The sequence below is a fragment of the Candoia aspera genome, chromosome 4 (assembly GCF_035149785.1).
Source record: "Candoia aspera isolate rCanAsp1 chromosome 4, rCanAsp1.hap2, whole genome shotgun sequence".
In the NCBI taxonomy this organism is placed as follows: Eukaryota; Metazoa; Chordata; class Lepidosauria; order Squamata; family Boidae; genus Candoia; species Candoia aspera.
The window spans coordinates 26,672,902-26,692,503 of record NC_086156.1 but is presented as its reverse complement, the minus strand read 5'-3'; the positions used below and the strand labels follow the sequence as shown (position 1 = coordinate 26,692,503).

The following is a 19,602-nucleotide window of genomic DNA, read 5'->3' as shown; positions in this document are numbered from 1 at the left end:
GCTACAGTCTCAGTTTGGAACTCAACGGGACCCCCGTGGGCAATAGAACTGTCCATCTGGGTAAAAACGATGGGTTGCTTAAGTCTCTTAGTTTTGAGGCTTAGTGTGTTAATTAAAGTGGGGTGTATTAAGCATTTTGTACACCCTGAGTCTAACATCGCTGTCAAATTGACTTTGTGACAGGTTCTTAAGTTTTTTAGTTCTACTCTGACCAACAAGGTGGGGCAATCATCACTCACCAGAGGGTCTTCTTTGTCTTCCTCTTCAGAAGTAGGCATGTTGTGCCCAGAAATTTCCATGTGCTCGCGGGCGCAATTTAGAACAGGTGAAATTCATTTCCCGCCAGCTTCTGCTCCTCCTAGTCGGAGTCCTCACTCAACTCCATCAGCGATTTTGCCTCTGGGTCTCGGCGTGCCAGTGCTGTTGCAGCGGTTGCCTTGCGTTGGTGGGGTTTTGGTTGGCTTCGTTCCTCCCTTGGGTGCATCAGGCTCTCCACGGGGGCGCTCTGCAGCTTGGTGGGTGTCTTTGCCACACTTGAAACAGCCGCCTTTCTTCCAGGTGCGGTCTTTTGAATCCTCTTTGTTGCGAAATAGCTTTCGCTGGGCAAAGGGAAACTGCCCCGGTGCTCCGGTATTTCTCCCCATTGCTTGCGCTCGGAGTTGTCTGCGAAATTGGTATTGCGTATTCTCGACCTCCCCCACCAGGCAGATCCACTCCTTCAAAGTAGGGGGGTCTCCATGGCAGAGTGCCCATCTTAAGACCTCCGGCTGCAAGCCCCCTTTGAAGTAGTCTATCTTGGTGGTCTCCGACCAGTCCATAACTTTTCCGGCCAGAGCTTTGAATTCCATGGCATACTCTGCCATGCTTCCCCCCCCCCCTTACCTAAGTAGCTGGATGGCCGCCTTCGCCTTCATCTTATCAAGTGAGTCTTCGAACCGCTCTCTCAGTGCCCTCATGAAATCTCACAGGTTGTTCAGCTCCAGGGCCATGGCGTCATGCAGCTGCACATACCACTCTGCCATGGTTCCACAGAGCCTCGCCCCCACCTGGCTCACCTTTTTTGTATTTGGTGGGGAAGCAGGACCCATATTCCTTCATGTAGATGAACAAGTTGGTTAAAAAGAACGCCAGCTGTCGGGGATCACCATTAAACTTAACTTATATCTCTTTGGGGGTCACTGCAGGCGTCTCGCTGGTTGCCGCTGTCCTCCACTTGCCTTGGCTCTCCTGGTGCCCTCCGCTCCGTCAGTGCCTCGCAGGGGATTCGAAGTCTTGGGTTGGGGTTAGAGTGCGGTGCCTTCCTTGTGAGTCGGGTGATGCCCCTCTGGAGAGCTGGGTCAAAATCTCTGCTAGGGATACGCCATGGTCTCAAGGGTTTTTGACACCAGTTGCAGCACCACTTCCATAGCGGTCATCCTCGCCTCTAATCCCCGCATTTTCTGTGGTGTCTCGTTGTGGTCTGACCCTGGTCCCGGGCTCAGCACCCTTACTTGTGCCTCTAGAGGTGGAGGGGCCCTTCCTTCCTCTTCCTTGGCACCTGATTGCGAAGGTCCCATCACTGGTTCCTCTATTATCACACTTGGAGTCTGAGGCTCTTGCACGAAATTGAGTAAGAGGAGTGCGCTCTCCAACTCTGTAGTATTGAGTTGGGGTTCCATCTCACTCTCACTCTCCCCACTCCCTGAGCTCTCTTCCGACTCAATTTTTTCTTCTTCCACCTTTGCGTACAGCACGGTCCTCTCTGATGATGGCAGAGGCGATGGCTGCTTTGCTTGGGATTTCCCATGTTTTGGCATGCTTCATTAACTCTCAGCTGAGTTACTTTCTCAGGAAGAGTTTTCAAACACAAAGAGATTCGCAGCTTAATGTCAGCACCTGTTCATTCGAGCATTCACACAATAACAGTCGGGAGGCTGTGTTCCTTTAACTATTTTAATGAAGCGAAATGAATGGTACAGAGGTTAAGCTGCAAATGGAGAGTTCCCGCTTAAACCTAGATTTAAAACTACATTTCCTTAACTGGTTCCCTTTCCCACGAAAGTATGTCACCCCCCCTCCCCTCCAGGTGGTGTTCCTGGTGTATCTCAACCCATTGTCCTTGATGTCTGCCATAGCCATAATAATCCACTTCACACTCCAACCTCACACCCCCTCCCATCTGGCGACACAGAGTCTGCACCCATTGAGAAGGAAACAACGGCAGATGCTCCGATAAGGGGTTCTGTGAAACCTTTGATCAGGGGGATCTGATACCTCCCTGGATAGGCAAAGTTTGGATGGGGTGGTGGTGGTGGAAATCTTCAGATGAACCTCTCCTATTGTTTTAAATAACCAGGCAGGTTTATAGTCTTGGTCACTGGGTAAGGTATAGTAGATCTGGTTCTGTTTTTCCTGTTCAGCATGGTTATCTTTTAACATTTGGGGTTTTTTTTTTACTATTTTTAACCCTCAGTAAGCTACACAGAGTTGTTGGTGAGTAGGTTTAGAAGTCAAAATAATAGGAGAAATAGCCCCTCAGATAGTCAGGTCCAGAATTGTTTATGGCTTTAAATGTTAATGCTAGCCCATTAAATTATGCCCAATAGGCAATTGTGTCCTGTTAGGAACCTAGCTGACATATTTTGCATCAATTGCAATTTCTAGACATTTTTTAAGAGCAGCCCATCTTGACTACTGCAGTGGGCTTTACACAGCAGTCTCATGTAAAGCCCATGGCAATAGTCAAAATGGGATTTAATCAAAAGGCCTCTAACTATTGCCAAGTATAAATGGGTTGCAGGTGGACCACTAGCTGGAGTTAAATAAACTTGTTCCTTGTCATAGCTGCCACCCACATATCCAGTAATAGGTAGAGGTCAAAGCGCATTCCTAAATTGTAAAGTTGCTCTTCCCAAGGAACTGTAACCCCACTGAAATCAGGCTTTATCTCAGTTCCTGATTACAGATATCTATATGGGCTAAAACTGAGAAGATGGCAGCCAATAGTTCTCAGGATAGACAGAACTGTTGTGTGGATATTGAGCTGATGTCTTTCAATCTCAGATCTAGAAAGGAAATATCCAGATTTCTGTTGACTCAAAAGGAGGAAGGGAAAGGCCTAAAATGTAAAACCTAGAGCAGCCACATATAAAGGACTTGATTTCGATATTCTGCACCATGCAGATATTCTGCATACATATGGCAACTTGCCATGTCATTTCATGTCTATTAAGTTCTGCTATAAACAAGTTCCTGAATACAGGATAAAACATAGGGGATCAGATAGAACCTTGTGGGACACCATAGGTCAGCAGTCTAGATGTCAAATAGCAGTCTTTTATCACCATCTTCTGGGTGTCTGTGACAGGAAGGGCTGCAATTACTGCAAAACAATGCCTCCATGTCCAGGCAGCCCAGAAGTTGGTAGTATCAAAAGCTACTGGGAGATCCAGGAAAATTGCAGTCCCTCCATTTAGTTTTTGACATCCAGGGAGGGTGTCTGGACCCAGGAAGTGTTTTTTTCATAGGTTTTATAACTACCTCCTTTAAGTAAATGAGAACACATCCCTCACTTGCAGCATTTTAATCATTTCCCATAACAGGGAGGCCAGTTCCAGCATGACCAATGCATGGGTCGAGCAAACAGTTGGTGGCCTTCACCTCTCCACATGTCCTGTCCACATCCTTGAGATATATAAACTGAAAGGAATCTATGTGAACAAGAACAGCAATTTTCAATGCTATCTTCATATGACCTTTCCCAATAGTGGAGTTCCTGTTGAAGAAATCTGATTAACTTTGCTTTCAGAGCATAATGGATTACAGTGAGCTTCCTGAGTGTTCCAGTTCCCCTCCCACAACATTGATGGAGGAGATGCTGCACAGTACAGAAAAGCATCACTGATCTTTTTTGTGCAGATACAATAGAAGCAGAAAAGTAAGGTCTCTTCACTACATCCACTGCTATGGAATAGGATTGCAAATGAGCTTTAGGAAAGACCCTATTCCACATTCAGACCAATTTGTTCTTCACTTTTGCTGCGGACTCCACCAGTCTGCTTCATTGCCCTCAGCTCCCAGATGAATCAAGGCACTGTTTGAGATTGGTAGAGGGAAGAGCATGCTGAGGAGTGTTAGTGTCAAGCACCAAAGCCATCTCTGTGCTCCATAGATAGCCACAGTGTCAACAGGATCCCTCACGATCTCTGAGGTGCAGGACATGCATAAAAATATTTGGTTATGAGCTGCATTTTAAGATCAAAAGAGATTAATTCATGGTATTACAGTACTGGAAAGACCAATATCCGCCCTATATACTGTACATCACTGAGTGGAAGAAACTACTTGCAAGACTGTTGTCATTCCTTCAAAGTAGTCCAGACAGGAGACCAAAACCATGAGTACCATCACTACCGTTATTGTAAGGTTACAGTAACAGAACCTTGCAAGTCTGAAAGCACTTCCCCCCTACCCTGCCTTTACTTTCCAGAGAACTAGGGAGGGTCCTCTCTGAGATGCTTTCTCCACCCCCATTCCTTCTGTGGGCTGAGATATCACTAGCTGTGGCTCTTCCCCCTCCTGTTTCCCAAGGTGATTCTCACAAACCATTACATAAAGCTGAATGAGCAATATTTCAGTGTTCTCTTCCCACATCTCCATGAATTGTCTTGAGTACCCATTGAGGCACATGCACCCCATTTTGGAGACCACTAACCTACGGGACTGTTTTCTCCACAGTGTGCCCTTCTCTCAGATCTCTGAGAGAGAGATTGGGGGGAGCAGGAGCTTGGAAACATGGGAGCCCCAACTCTATGGAATAGCTCCCCCCCACACACACATTTAGGACACCTGCCACAGTGTTTGCTTTTAGGAAGGCAGCTCAGACAGTTCAAGGTCTAAAATGTTTTTAGTTTTTAAAGTTTTATTTTATGAGCGTTATGATTTGCAGTTACGTTTTAGTTTATTTTTAATTGATATTGGTATGTTGTTTTCTTTAATGGTTGTGTTATTTTATGTGATGCAAGCTGCTCAGAGTCTTTGGATAGGAGCAGGTATAAATTCTTTAAATAGGGCAATACTGTCATGTAAACCATATTTGCAGTATATGATACCAAGCATAATGTGATTTACTTGTTCGATGTTTAGTACAATGTGTGAATCCAGCCAGCTGTGGATTATTTAATAAGCCTTGGTAATAAAATTGTAATTTAGCATGGTTTTCCTATATAAATGCCTCCTCTGATGCTATGATAACTTCCCATGTATAGCTTTGTTGTTTTTCAAGTTCATCTTTCTTCTGTTCCTCTTCCCTTTTTTGCTGGGTTTTTGGAGTATTTATGCTAATTAAGTATTGCGACTGTTGTTCAAAAATAAAATAAAAACTGTGTGGTAATGAACAACTTACTTGTAAAAGAAACTCTTGGAACAGCTGTTCCTTTAACATTTTTAGTGCTTCCACCCAGAGTGTAAGATCTGGCTGAATGCCTAACCATTCTGCATTCAGCTTGGAGCAATGAAACATGAATCAAGGATCAAGTTCCAGATGCAAGGTACTATTATTTGCATCTGGACTAATTATTTATTCCAGAACTACTGCAATTGTTAAGGAAAGAAAACTAGTCTCCCCTCCCCAGAATGCATTTGCCAGATCATATTTATTTAAAGATTATTTACTCTCCAGTTTGCTGCTTGAGCACTCTCTAAAGTAAGGTAAGATGATGATGACGATGTAATAATTTATCTTAGCAAAATGAATGCAAATCCAAAGCATAACTTTTTAAAATTTTTCATAAAATATGGTCAACGACCAGCTGGATTTTAACAATTGTTGAAAATGATATGATACAAGTATAGTACCACTAGAAAACAATGCATTATTTCCTGGTAAAGGATAGAGTTTAGCAATATTATATAAGATGTATTTTGGACTTACCAGTGAATCATAGGATTGAAAATTTCATATTGGTGTCATTATAAATGAATTATTGAACCTGGAAGACATTCTCTGAGTAAAGGATTTAAGGCTCCAGTCTGATATCCAGTTTTCTGCAAATAAGCTCCATTGAAGTCAGACTGTAAGTTGAGTAAATTTCTGCAATCTTATAAAATTAGTAGTACTGTAATATGCTTTCTATTACCTTATGGTCTCTATTGTAGTTATTCTGTAATAATTATAAAAAACATAAGTGCCTTTCTAAATAGAGTTAAATGCTGCACATGACTTCGGATCAAAATGACTGTGGGTACCAGTAATGCAGTTTTGGAGTACATTTACACAAACACTCATTTTTTTTCCAAAGAAAACTGGTTTAATTTTTCTCAAGATAAATAACGGAACTGAGTCTTTTCAGCAATTCTTTTGCACATCTATTGGAAGGAAGCCAGCTGACTAATTTTAAAACAAGGGATGATGCTAATCCTCATAATTATATTTATATTATCCAATGCAAGCCACATTTATCTCATTATTTTGAGAAAGAGAAGCATAGGGTATCTGTGAATACTTCAGAAAATATAAAGAATAAGCAAGATCTGTGAAACTTGCAAAACTTACAATTTGTGAAATCTGTTGTATCAGCCAAAAGGAAAAAAATGCATAATTATTTGTATTTATTTACTTAGAATAGTTTGTCTGTTTTTTAAAATTCTGTATGTTTCTATGGAAGCATACAACAGAAGAAGTGAAAGCAGATTTTAAAATGAAGCCAGTCAAAATAGAAGAAACTTAGACACACCTTTTGCAAGTAATAAGAAGATGGGACAATTTAATTTGAATAATGAAATGTTGTAGCTTAATTTTAAAGCGGTAGACTTGTATAATTGTTTAACAATGTTCCATACAAACTTGTATTCTGGGCTGATTAACATGATGAAACATTAATGGCTATTTTTGTTTTTTATCAGCAGGAGCAGTAAGCAGACATTTGATTTTGGATGCCAGTCACTATGTGGAAAAAACACTCCATCTTTTACCTTTTGGTTTTGGCCATTGTAACAAACAATGTAGTGTATGGACAGAACAGAAGGAAGGGACAAAAGCTAAGTTCTCTAGCAGGAAAAGACAATCTTCCGGGTAAAGCCATTTTCCTAGAATTTAATACAGGCACTATGAAATACAAGGAAATGCCATAGGCTATATGAAATGATTTCCAAGGGAAAGTGATATATTTCTGTACAAGCATTTTGTATTTTCACAAATCCCATAGAACAGTATATTTTCTGTCCACATTGGATGACAAAGGACATGGTTATTCTCTTCTAAATGTGTACCTCTTTGCTAATGACAGACATGATGCATGTCTGCTCTTTCTCTCTAGTGCAGGACATCACCATTTTGAATTCATGGCCTAAATGGTCCATTCTAATTCTGTAATTCTGTAAATCAGAATCATACAACCAGAATTGTGAAACAGCTCTGAAGAAATCATCTTAAAGATGAGGAATGTTGAACAGTGACACAGACTGCTGCAGAAGGAGTTATTTAAATAGAAACCAGATATTATCTGTTAGGGATGCTGTACCTGACATTTCAGATTCTGTATTCAGCAAAGGATTGTTGATTGGACTAAACTACTTCCAAGGTCCTGCCAACATTACAAGATATTAAATGATGCCTAATGAGACTTTTCATGGAGTGACTTAGATTTTCATGCTTAGGATGAGATTTATCATATACCAAAACAAGGGATTTTATGTTTTAAAACTTCCTTTGTTACCTATGCCAGAGTTCATACATTCAGTTGCAGTTATTCTGTAATATGAGAAAGAAATTGGTAACCCCATTCTCTATATCATTCAGTTAGCCTTACCATTTATTGGCTTCTACTTAATTGGAGCCACATTACCTTGTCGGCATGCAATTTAGTGTTCTTGTAGCGGCAAGCCATATTTAGGCATAGAGGATTAGGTTTATAATGGATGGGAAGGAGTTGTACTGCTTCTTTGTTGTTCCATTTTGCACCATCCCTGGTTGAGGGCATGGAGTAGAAAATTCTTCTGCTTCACAAGTTGCCCATGCTTTGTAAAACAATTCGTGATATAGAGGTATGCAAATCTGTTGTACATCAATATCCTTTGAAGTCTCCCATTTCTATGGTTGCCTTGACAGTGGTGCCCATGGGATGAGGGGTCAAAATTATGAAAGCCCTTTTGAACATGCATCATAATGTTGCTTGCTTGTTTCTTCTAATGTGTGACTTTCCTCAACATACCACTTTTAATCTTGTCCTTTTCAGATTCTGTCTGCTTTATTGACATCATCTTTGTCCTGGACAGTTCTGAAAGTGCAAAGGATGTACTATTTGATAAGCAGAAAGAGTTTGCTATCCTCTTAAGTGATAAAGTCTTCCTCATGAAGCCCACCCGTGTCCGCAGGTATGACATCAGACTGGCCATCATGCAGTTCAGTAGTTCCGTCAGAATTGAGCATCGTTTTTCAGAATGGAGAAACTTGCAGGTCTTTCAGCAAAAAGTCAGAGAAGTGGGCTACATCGGGCATGGCACCTATTCCTACTATGCTATTTCTAATGCAACTCAGCTGCTCAGAACAGAAGGCCGTAAGATAGGCGTCAAAGTGGCTCTGCTGATGACTGATGGTGTTGACCATCCCAAAAATCCCAACGTTCAGGACATATCAGAAAAGGCCAGAACTCTGGGAATATCTTTCATTACCATTGGCTTGTCTAACGATGTCAATAAAGCCAAACTGCGTTTGATATCTGGTGATTCCCCAGGGAAGCCTGTGCCCATTTTGAATGAGCCCAGCCTTTCAGATAAAATACGGAACCAGTTGGTAAGTGATATTTTTTAAAGTTTAATTAATTCATTTTCATTGTTGTTGAAGCTGCAAGGCCCAAAAAGTAGGGAGGGCATGATTTTAAGACTGGGCAAATAATAAACTCATACTATGGCATTTGCCAACATGGTACCCTCCAGCTGGACCATAAGCCACAGAATATCTTGAAATGTAACACATATGGAAGGCAGAGTAAGACAAAACTGATGTGGACTCTTGCAATTATACATTACTCTCAGTTTTAAAAGATGTAAGATACAAGGGCATGCTATTTCCTGAAATGGTCCCAAGCAGCACCTTTTACATCTTGCATTTAAACCGTCTACTAGTGAATGTTACTATTTACTATTTTATAACCTTTTCACTTACAATGATTGCATTGTACTAATTTAGTTTTTAATTGTTTAAATTAATTATTTAGTTTAAATAGTTTAATTATAATTCATTAATTGCATTATATAATTAAACTTCCATTCTTTAATTGTTTTAAATACAAACTGTCTAACATTCTTGATCGTTAGCCACTTTGAGTATTATTTTTCTTTGTTGGAAAGGCAGGATATCAATCCAACTCACATCTATTGCTATTATTGTTGTTGTTGTTGTTGTTGTTATTATTCTGTAACTGTGGAACTTGATCACTAATCATTATTGAATACATTAACAGTTGTTTTGTTTGTTCAGCCCTGAGACAGCTCTTGTGAAAGTTACAGAATGTCTGGAATCTGCTGCCCTTCATTCCCACCCCTCCCCTCCCCGCATTTCAGGGTCACAACCTTTAGACATTCTTCACTAATGGCATTGATGCTGGTGCTCAATCAATGTCTACTTGTTGGTGGACACGAGTAATGTCCAGTTCCCTGCCTCACTAACCATCATTGCCATGGCCAAGAATTAGGCCTTACGCTTCTTTAGAAGTTGTCCTACATCAAACTACGGTACCTTTCAAGAGCAAGGGAATGTCAGAGTTGGAAGAAGATATGCTTCTGCAGAATGGAAAAGTGGGCAGTGTCAGAGGATGGGCAGAATGAAAGGTCAATATTATAGTCATATCTTATGGCAAAAGGGCTTCAAGCAGCCAATAGAAAAATATCCCAAATATTGAGAAAGTGGGCAGTGTTTGTCAGCTTCTTACACGCTATCAGGTGCATTATGTTAAGTTTTGACATTAGTTTACACCAAGCCTGCACAATAGTAGAGGGGCAGGTGCCAGGTTGGTACTGACCTTAAATATAATTGCAGACCAAAAAGGAATGCCTGGTGCACCAATCAGCTGTTTGGCAGCTAGTGGTCAGGTGGTAGCATTGGAGCTGGCAATGTCCATGATGCCTGGAGGCATTGAAGGGCTCAGCAAAAGCCTAGGTGGTAGCAGATCCTTCCTGACCTCAGTGACATTTGGTGGCAGTGGATTATTTTTCAAAAAATGCCAGCAGGCCTCACAAGCCTGCTTTGTGGACCATGTGTTGTAAAGGTCTGGTTGAGACCTTACCTGAAATCATAGAATCATTGAACTGGAATGGAATTCAAAGTCAAAGTACTTTATTCCACTTTCCACATTCATAATGGTTATTATTATTAAGGGCATCCACAGGATCTCGCTACTTTTGTCAGAATGTGTTAGCCCTGCGAGGTAGGTCAGACAAGAAGCACACTCAGAACTACTAGCTCTATCTTTATTGTAAGATTACATTAACAGAACCTTGCAAGGCTAAAAGTATTTCTCCCCTCATTTTCTTTTACTTCTGAGACAAAAAAAACTTAGGGAGGGTCCCTTTCTGAAACAAACAACCCCCCCCCTGGAAAACTAGGGAGGGTCCCTTCTGAAATGTTTCCCACACCCTCCCTCCTTCTGTGGGCTATCTTTTACATACCAGTTGTCCAGTCTGTGGCTCTCCTCCTGTCTCCCAAGGCCATTCCCAACATACCATTACAGAATAATGAAAGTAGTGTCACAGCAGGGCCGCAACTAGGGGGGGAAACCGGGGCATGTGACCCGGGCGCCACACTAGTGGGGAGCCAAAATGAGTGCTGAGGCGGGCGCCAAAATGAGTGCTCGGGGGGGCGCCAAAATGGGCGCAGAATCCATGTTTGCCCGGGGTGACACAGACCCTAGTTGGGGCCCTGTGTCACAGTATTGCACCACAAGCTCCACCCCTTTTATATGGTGCAATGACACAATGCACATACCAAAGGACAGGGCTTCTGTCATGAAACCACAACCCTAATTTCATAATTCTGCCTTCTTGCTTCCCCTGTGGATGCTGCTGATTTCTCCTGTATCCTTAACAGAGGAAAGGCAGGATAAAGACAGTACCTGTAATGGTATGTGAGAATGACCTTGGGAGACAGGGGGAATAGCCACAGCCAGGCAATGGTTGGATAAGAGGTGGTTTAGCCCACTGCAGGAAAGTGGGCATGGCAAACATCTCAGAAGGGACCCTCCCTAGATTCTTGGGCTGTAAAGGCGATGGGGAGAAGTGTACTTTCAGACTTGCAAGATTTTGTTAATGTAACCTTACAATAAAGTAGAGCTAGTTCTACTGGGTGTGTTTCTTGTCTGGACTACCTTGCAAGGCTGACAGTACCTGACAAAGAAGACTTTACTTTCTAAGGCATGTTTCAGAAAGCTCAAGAAACACTGAGTAGTGTCACACATCACAAACACTGAGTAGTGTCACACATGCTTAACCAGGGTTTATTGAATAAATCCTTTTAGCTGTTTTATTCACAGCCACAGATAAACCACATTATGGCTTAATGCAGTGGGTTCATTTGCATAACCCACTGATCCACAAACTACTCAATCACTTTTTAGTCTAACATGCTGTGAAAATTTAGTCTGTTCGTTTAGTTTCACTATGACAAACACCCTAGAATATTTGATTGATTAAAACATGATTCAGTTAACCAGGATTAAACATGTTTTCAGCAAAAAGTGTATATGTTAATCCAGCCTTTCAACTTCCTTGAAGTTATCCAAAAGTCCTGAAACCATCTTGCTGATTGTTTTGGTAGAAACATTCCATATACATCTGACCACACCGTCAAAGCTATCCCCGATATTGTTATCCTTCCTATACAGGTCTTCTGTATATTCTTGCCACCTTCTTCTTGATCTGTTCTTCTTCTGTTAGGTCCTTGCCATCTTTGTTTTTGATCATACCCATTTTTGCCTGGAATTTACCTCTGATGTTTCTAATTTTCTGGAAGAGGTCGCTTGTCCTTCCTGTTCTATTGTCTTCTTCCACTTCCGTGCACTGCTTGTTTAAAAATAATTCCTTATCTCTTCTGGCTAGCCTCTGGAATTTTGCATTTAATTGGGCATATCTCCCCTATCAGTGTTGCCTTTTGCTTTCCTTCTTTCTTGGGCTACTTCTAGTGTCTCAGCAGACAGCCATTTTGCCTTCTTGGTTTTCTCTTTCTTTGGGATGTATTTTGTTGCCACCTCCTGAACAATGTTGCGAATTTCTCTCCATAGTTCTTCCGGGACCCTATCTACTAAGTCCAGTCCCTTAAATCGATTCTTCACCTCCACTGCATATTCCTTAGGAATATTAGTGAGCTCATATCTAGCTGATCTGTGGGTCTTCCCTAATCTCTTTAGTCTGATCCTAAATTGTGCAAGAAGAAGTTCGTGATCTGGACTACAGCCAGCTCCAGGTCTTGTTTTTACCGACTGTATAGATGTCCACCACCTTTGGCTGCAAAGGATGTAGTCAGTCTGATTTCGGTGTTGTCCACCTGGTGAAGTCCATGTATAAAGCCGTCTCTTAGGTTGCTGGAAGAGAGTGTTTGTTATGCAGAGTGAGTTGTCTTGGCAAAATTCTATCAGCCTATGTCCTGCTTCGTTTTGTTCTCCCAGGCCATGCTTATCTGTAATTCCAGGTGTCGTTTGACTGCCCACCTTAGCATTCCAGTCTCCTGTGATGAAAATAACATCTCTTTTAGGCGTGTTGTCCAGGAGGTGCTGCAGATCCTCATAGAACTGCTCTACTTCAGCTTCTTCAGCATCTGTGGTTGGGGCGTATATTTGGATCACTGTGATGTTAGATGGCTTGCCCTGAATTCGAATTGAGATCATTCTGTCGTTTTTTGGATTGTATCCAAGCACTGCTTTAGCCACTTTACTATTAATTATGAAGGCTAGTCCATTTCTTCTGTGGTCCTCTTGTCCACAGTAGTAGATCTGGTGGTCATTTGATGTGAAGTGGCCCATTCCAGTCCATTTCAGTTCACTGATGCCCAAAATGTCTATCTTTAATCTTGACATCTCACCAATAACCACATCCAATTTGCCCTGGCTCATAGATCTTACATTCCAGGTTCCAATGGCATGTTGATCCTTAGAACATCGGATTCGCCATTCACCACCGGCACCGTCGGCCGCTAGCCGTCCTTTTGGCTTTGAGCTAGCTGCGTCATCACGTCTGGGGCTAGTTGAACTCATCCTCTGTTCCTCCCCAGTAGCATTTTGACCATCTTCCGACCTGGGGGTCTCATCTTCCGATGGTATACCGACATATCTCTGGTTGTACTGATCCATTTAGTTTTCACGGCAAGAATACTGGGGTGGGTTGCCATTACCTTCCCCAGGGATCGCATTTAGTCTGACCTCTCTGTCATGACCTTCCCGTCTTGGGTGGCCCTTCACGGTTTAGCTCATGGCATCATTGAGGTGCTCAAGCTCCAGCACCATGACAAGGTAACAATCCTTTGCTGAAGATATAGCAATTATATTATTTAAAATTATTAAATATTTTAAAATTTCAAAATTATATTTAAAATATTTAAAAATATTTTTAAGATTTAGGGATTAATGTATTGTGTGAACCCAGCCATTAAGCTACACGAACAGGTGGCAAGGAATTTAATGTAACATTCTAAGCCACAGTGTGATTTGCTTGGGGTTGAATTAGCATGTTGTGAGAACCCAGCCATTGTGCCTTATTCAGTAAATCATAGTTAAACCATGGTGTACAGTGATTTGTAAATCCAATCATAAAATATACTTACATTTGATTTTGTAATTTTAATTTTAACAGCAGTGTACTTGCTACATGAAATAAACAAAAGCAGATTGAGAGAAACCTTATATGGTTGATCCTCCAGAATATCATACATAAAGACAAAATATAAACAGGATATGATTAGGTCAGAAAGACAGGAGCACTAGACATAATACAAGATCAAAGTTCATGATAGCATTACCCAAGGGAGTGCTAGAAGTAGAAGCTGTATAATCTACCGCCAAGACTTAAAAAACAAGAAATATTATGAAAAATAACAACAGAGTGGGATCGGTCTACAGTATGTACTTGTCCTTAAAAGTCGAGAAAGATCAGAACCAGAGAAGATAAAAGATTTTTTTTTAACCAGGTGCGTTTTTTCCCATCAATTCAGCTTTGTGATGGGAAGAATTGCTATCACTTTTTTTAAATCATTTTATTTTCAATGTTTAGAAGGTTTTTTTTTTCAGAATGAGGACCTGAAAAGATCAGCCAGTATGACACAACTTGTCTTATTCTGTTTACATGAATAACCATTTATTATCCAGGTTGAACATTATTTCCTGCATCATTAAATTTATGTTATAGAGAGTGTTTCAAACAATAGAGACTTAAGGAACAACCTACATTACAGTTCAGTACTTCTCAGCAGATCAATTATTTTTCCAGTTTTTTTTCAAATGCCAGGCTACATGTTTCTCAGCTATTCCCAGTCAACCAGACAGCAGAGAAATGGGGAGGAATCTGTACCCCCAGGACCCTAGAAACAATTTACAGGGTGTTTTTGCTCTGAATAATTAAGTCCCGTTAGAAAAATGAAAGCAACAACAACATCAACAAACAAGTAACAAAAAAATAGAAAATGTAAGACCAAAGTAACCAAAACTTTTTAAAAGTACATTAAGTCAATTTTATAGTAACCATTTATACAATCACATCCATTTATTCTATTAAACAAATATTTGTGAGATTTTGTTGGTAAGACAGGTTTTTTTTAAAGTGAATGAAATAAATAAAACTGTGCCATTGGTTAGTATAGTTGTCTGCATGTTGGTTTGTGCTTGTTGCATTCTTTGCTGTGAAGTCAACTTTTCTGCTAAAGCTATATTCCAAGTATGATAATATAAGCCCAATGTGAGACTTGATGCTATTTTCTAAGACTTTACTACTGTTTGTCATGCTGCCATGAAAAGAAATGTCAACCATGCCTTTGGGGTTAATGTGGCCCCAGTATCATTAAAATTGATGAAAGAGCCACTTTTGCGTTAAATATCATTTGCTGACCAATATTTTTTCCTGAATAGGCTAACATTCAAACACTTCCACATGTCTATATATGTTCTCTGGTCTTTACAGCATCTTGGTCCCTGTTTGCTAAATTCATATTTCAAATTAATGATCTTATTCATTCATAATTATTCCCATAAATTAAATTATACGAGAACAGTGCATGATTCTATTTGCATAGAAACTCAGAATGGTGGGAATGGTAAAATAAGGAATGGGGGCTGGTGAGCCAAACAGAGATGGTACAAGAAAGGGGAAGAAAAAGAGGATAATTGGAAATAAATGTGCTTTCAAAAGCTCCCCCCCCCACAAGTCACTGAAAGTCAGGCAGCACAAAAGTTCAATAAATTATTGTTATTGTTGTTATCATCCTTTTCTCCTTTAGCTTGTCTTTTTCATTATTTGTATTATCTTGCATTATCCTGATGTTTATTGTATTTTGATAAGTTTATGTACTTGTTTTTGTAAATTCATGGCAAAAGTGCTATACCTATCTTCAATAAGCAAATAAAATATTTTTAAAAAATTTACAGTAGGCTAACTAAACAATGAGAAAAAATGTCATGTTAAGTTAATCTGTCATTTCTTCTAATTTTTCAGGCCACTTTATTTGAAGAGAGGGTAAGTTGGAGAAGTTTGATGTACACACAGTATGGTTTCCCTTTTGTATAATGTGCCTATATACAACATGTATATGTTGTATATAGTATATATGCCTATGTACAGCACCAAATCATCTGAGTAAAGATAGAATATTGTCCAGCCCTTCCCTCCTGCTGAAAGTTAACTTTATTTGTTTTAGAAGAGTAGATCAACTAAAAGCACCATGGAAGGCATCTTTGAAGAAATTAAGCAGTTGTAAATTTTTCAAGTATTTTTCTCTTTGAATCTGAGCTTTGAACCAAAAGAGTGAATGCAGGGGTGGGAGAAACGAACAGTTCTCAGAAGCTTGAATTCTACCAAAAAAACCAACAACCCTACAAAGTAAATACTTTAGTGTTATGAATAATTCAGTAGTTCAAGAATGCACAGCTGTTTTTCACTTGTGAATTTGCTGCTTGTACAAAATAGGTTGAAAGGCAAACTAAATATAGTATGTTGTCTGCAGAATCAAGTCACTTTTTCTTCTGAAGGGTGAAGCTAGGATTTCAGCTGCAAGATAGTAGATATATAGGGCTTATATATGAAGCAACAGCATGGGCATTGGTAAGAAGGCCAAGTGACATCATGACATCATTGCACATATGACACCGTTCTGGCTTCCAGAGATACCTCTGAGGAGGTCTTTTTATGTACTGTGTTAAGCCATAAGGTGAATCATTTGATTTAGCATAGTATGTAAACCCAGCCATTGTGGCTGGTAAACTCTGGTTTATGTCTTACCTCTTTGAATAAATCCAGCCAGTTATAGCTTAGATGACAACCCATGGCTAAACCATGATGTTGCTAGACCTAGGATGGCATTTAATCCTTGAATAGAGCATTAAATTGTTAAATTATAGCTGAGTTAGAATGCCTTAACTGTAATTTGTAGCAAGAGTTTATTTACCTAAATGCCAGTGCCACATGATTAACCTTTCCTGCCAAACTCCAGGTGTGGAGGCAGGAACATCTGGGATAACTCTAATCACAGCATCTGTATTGATTCTGGCTCTTTCTTCAACACTACTTCCCACGGTTTGTTTTTAATATGCAGTGGATTACTGTAATGTGGTTTACATGGGGTTGCCCCAGCTTCAGCCAGTGCAGAATGCAGCTGCATGGACAATTATGTGTACCCCTAGGGTGGCAGACATTATATTTCTGTTCCATGAGCTGCATCAGCTCTGGTCTTCTTCTGGGTGCAATTCAAGGTACTGGTTTTGACCTTTAAAATCCTACATGGCAAGGGGCCAGGATTTTTGAGGGACTGCCTCTTCCCAATCACATCTACTCATCCCATCAGGCCCAGTAGGAGGAGTATGTTGCAGGTCTCGTCTGCTAAAGAGTTCCATCTGATGGGACCCAGACAGTGTGCCTTTTCTGCTTTGGCTCCCACCATCTGGAACATCATCCCCCCAAAGTAAGGTTAGCCCCATCCCTGTTAGCCTTTCAGAAGGCCCTGAAAACGTGGTTCTTCCAGCAACCTTGGGGATCCCATGGGGAAGCTACGCAATAGTTATACTGTGTTTAGATGGATGTTCTTCACCCACAATATTGTTTTTATTTATTTTTTTAAGTTTTTAACAGTTGTGACATCGTTTTAATTGCTGGCTATATGCTGCCCAGAGTCACGTTCAGTGAGATGGGCAGCCATATAAATTTGTTAAACAAACAAACAAACAAATTTTCTGTTGTCTGTTTTAAATAAAGGTGAATAAGTAACACCTATAAAGGATCAAAACTGATCTGTGAAGGACTGTTTCCTAGGTGAATTCAGATGTGGTAATTACAAATTGTCTTCATCTGAAACACAAATTTATTTATGTTTTCAATGTTTCTCCTAAAACTTCTAGTGTGGAAAGAGCTGTGAATGTCAGAAAGGAGACCAAGGACCTCCAGGACCACCTGTAAGTATATGGCATAGTAAGAACTGTAAGATTTTCTCTACTTAATGTCACAAGAAGAAATATAATCTCAAAAAGCTTTAAGGGTAATATACTGATGTTTGAAAATAGGTCAGAAAGAAAAAAATCAACAAAAAATAAAACACACAATGCCTTCAGAAGGTAGATTTAAATTATAGTAATATAAAGCTTTCTAGCAAAGCTCAAGAATTAATGGCCTTCACAATACAGGTGAGCATTGTTAGACTCATGATGAACATATAAACAGTTGGTACATGAACTGTTCTGGGTACAGAACAGCCAATTTTGGGTAGTTTGTGTCTGGATTCAAATGTAAGTATTCAGTCTGGTCACAGATTGGAACATGTGTATTCTGAGGACTATTTTGTGAGAACTCAGAATATTGGCTGTAGCCCTTGGCAGCAGTATCTCAAGGGACATAGGAAAAGGAAGGAACGGGTAAAATCTGTGGCTTGGGCTGGTGCAAAAACTATACAGAGGAAGAAGGGAGAGAGGGGTGAGATACACTACTGCCTTCCTCGCCCTGTAACACCCATCCAAATTTTGTTTCTGGATTTTGGTTCAGCCAAACCATAGTCTTCCTAGAACAGAGTAGCAGAAATTCTTCAACAGCTAAAGTTAACAGTAAGTAAGCAAAGTTGAAACTCACTTTAAGGCCATTAATACAATTGAACTAATGCCGTGTTTCACTGAAGCTATGTTTGACAGGCATCAGAATAATTGTAACTGTTTTCAATTATTACTAATGATGGCTTATTAGTAATAGTAGTAATAACAGCTGTAGTAGTAAACTGGTTGCCAGTTGCTTTCAGACTGCCATTTGTGTTGGTTTTAAGGAGTATGCAACTTCTGTTGGGTTGAGGGCCAAACCATTCTTTGGGCACTCGGTCAAGAGCTACACTCCAAAAGGGGCTTCTGGTGGGAACATGGTGGTCTGAACAGCTGTGCCAGCAGAACTGACAACGTGGCAGTTTTTTGGGCTCAGGCAGGATTTTCCTGAAGCCCAGGAGCATTTTTCTGGAGAAAGGAAAACACTCAGAATTACCCTATCTGTCCTTGGGAAGGCTGCTTGCAGCCAGAAAATCACAAACAGCGTTCGTGATCGACTGGTAAGAGCAGCCGGGAGTCTGGGGCATCATCATTTCCAAGCCAGGCTGTAGCCTTAAAGGGACATTAAAACTGCCCCCCCACACACATTTCTAAATCAACCAATTTATTTTTCTTTTAAGTATGTATACCCTAAGAGAGGCTTTCTACAACAAGGAGAAACACGTTTTCTTGATGCTTATCATTATTTTTGTGATTAATTTCTTTAAAAAAAATCTTTTTAAGTTTTGGATTTTGCTTTCCATCCAAATATTAAAGAAGGTTGAGAGTACGTAATTGTCTCCCTGTTATATTTGTACTAAATTTGAAGATTTTAGCATTTTTCTACATGTTGAATCTGCTGTTTTGAACTTTCAGTTTTCTATTGCTACTTTTCCTGGGGAACTGCCTGTTATCATACTTTCACTTGTGTAAACACATTTTGGAATTTTTCTATTATCTCCCACTTTTGCTGGTTAAGTACCTAGGGGGTGCCATAATCTACTTTGTGAGACATGGAGGATTTCAATCAGACTCTCTTGGATTTTCATCAAGACTTTAAACAGATTCTTTTTGATTCCTGTCACGTTTTTATGCAAGGCATTCAGGACATTGTGGAAAATATGAGGTCTAAAATGTGTCATCTGGTTGGGGATGTCATGAATGAAACTGAGGAATTTAACAGCAACAGAAATGTCTCTTCTAAGGGTGAGATTGAGACTTCTGTTGAAATGCTGGATGAAGATTGGATAGTTGAGTTGAAAAAATTAAAGGAACAGATCGAGTTGCAAGCCATAAGTGAAATTGATCTTCTGGTGGAACACCATGGAAAAGAAGGGGTTATTATGTATGGGAGGTCTCCTGAAGAGAAGTCAGAGTTTTT

General features: G+C 40.3%; 1 protein-coding gene across 3 annotated transcripts in view; it reads left to right on the top strand.

Annotated features, from left to right (window-relative positions):
- The first annotated feature begins 6,886 nt into the window (after positions 1–6,886).
- Positions 6,887–19,602, top strand: part of COL28A1 (collagen type XXVIII alpha 1 chain) — an 88,741-nt gene continuing 76,025 nt past the window's right edge. For all 3 annotated transcript variants that reach the window (XM_063303676.1, XM_063303675.1, XM_063303677.1), the window contains exons 1-4: positions 6,887–7,051; positions 8,214–8,770; positions 15,667–15,687; positions 17,562–17,615. In XM_063303676.1, the coding sequence (XP_063159746.1) occupies positions 6,913–7,051; positions 8,214–8,770; positions 15,667–15,687; positions 17,562–17,615 (771 nt within the window). In that variant the 5' untranslated portion in view covers positions 6,887–6,912. The remainder of the gene's footprint in view (positions 7,052–8,213; positions 8,771–15,666; positions 15,688–17,561; positions 17,616–19,602) is intronic.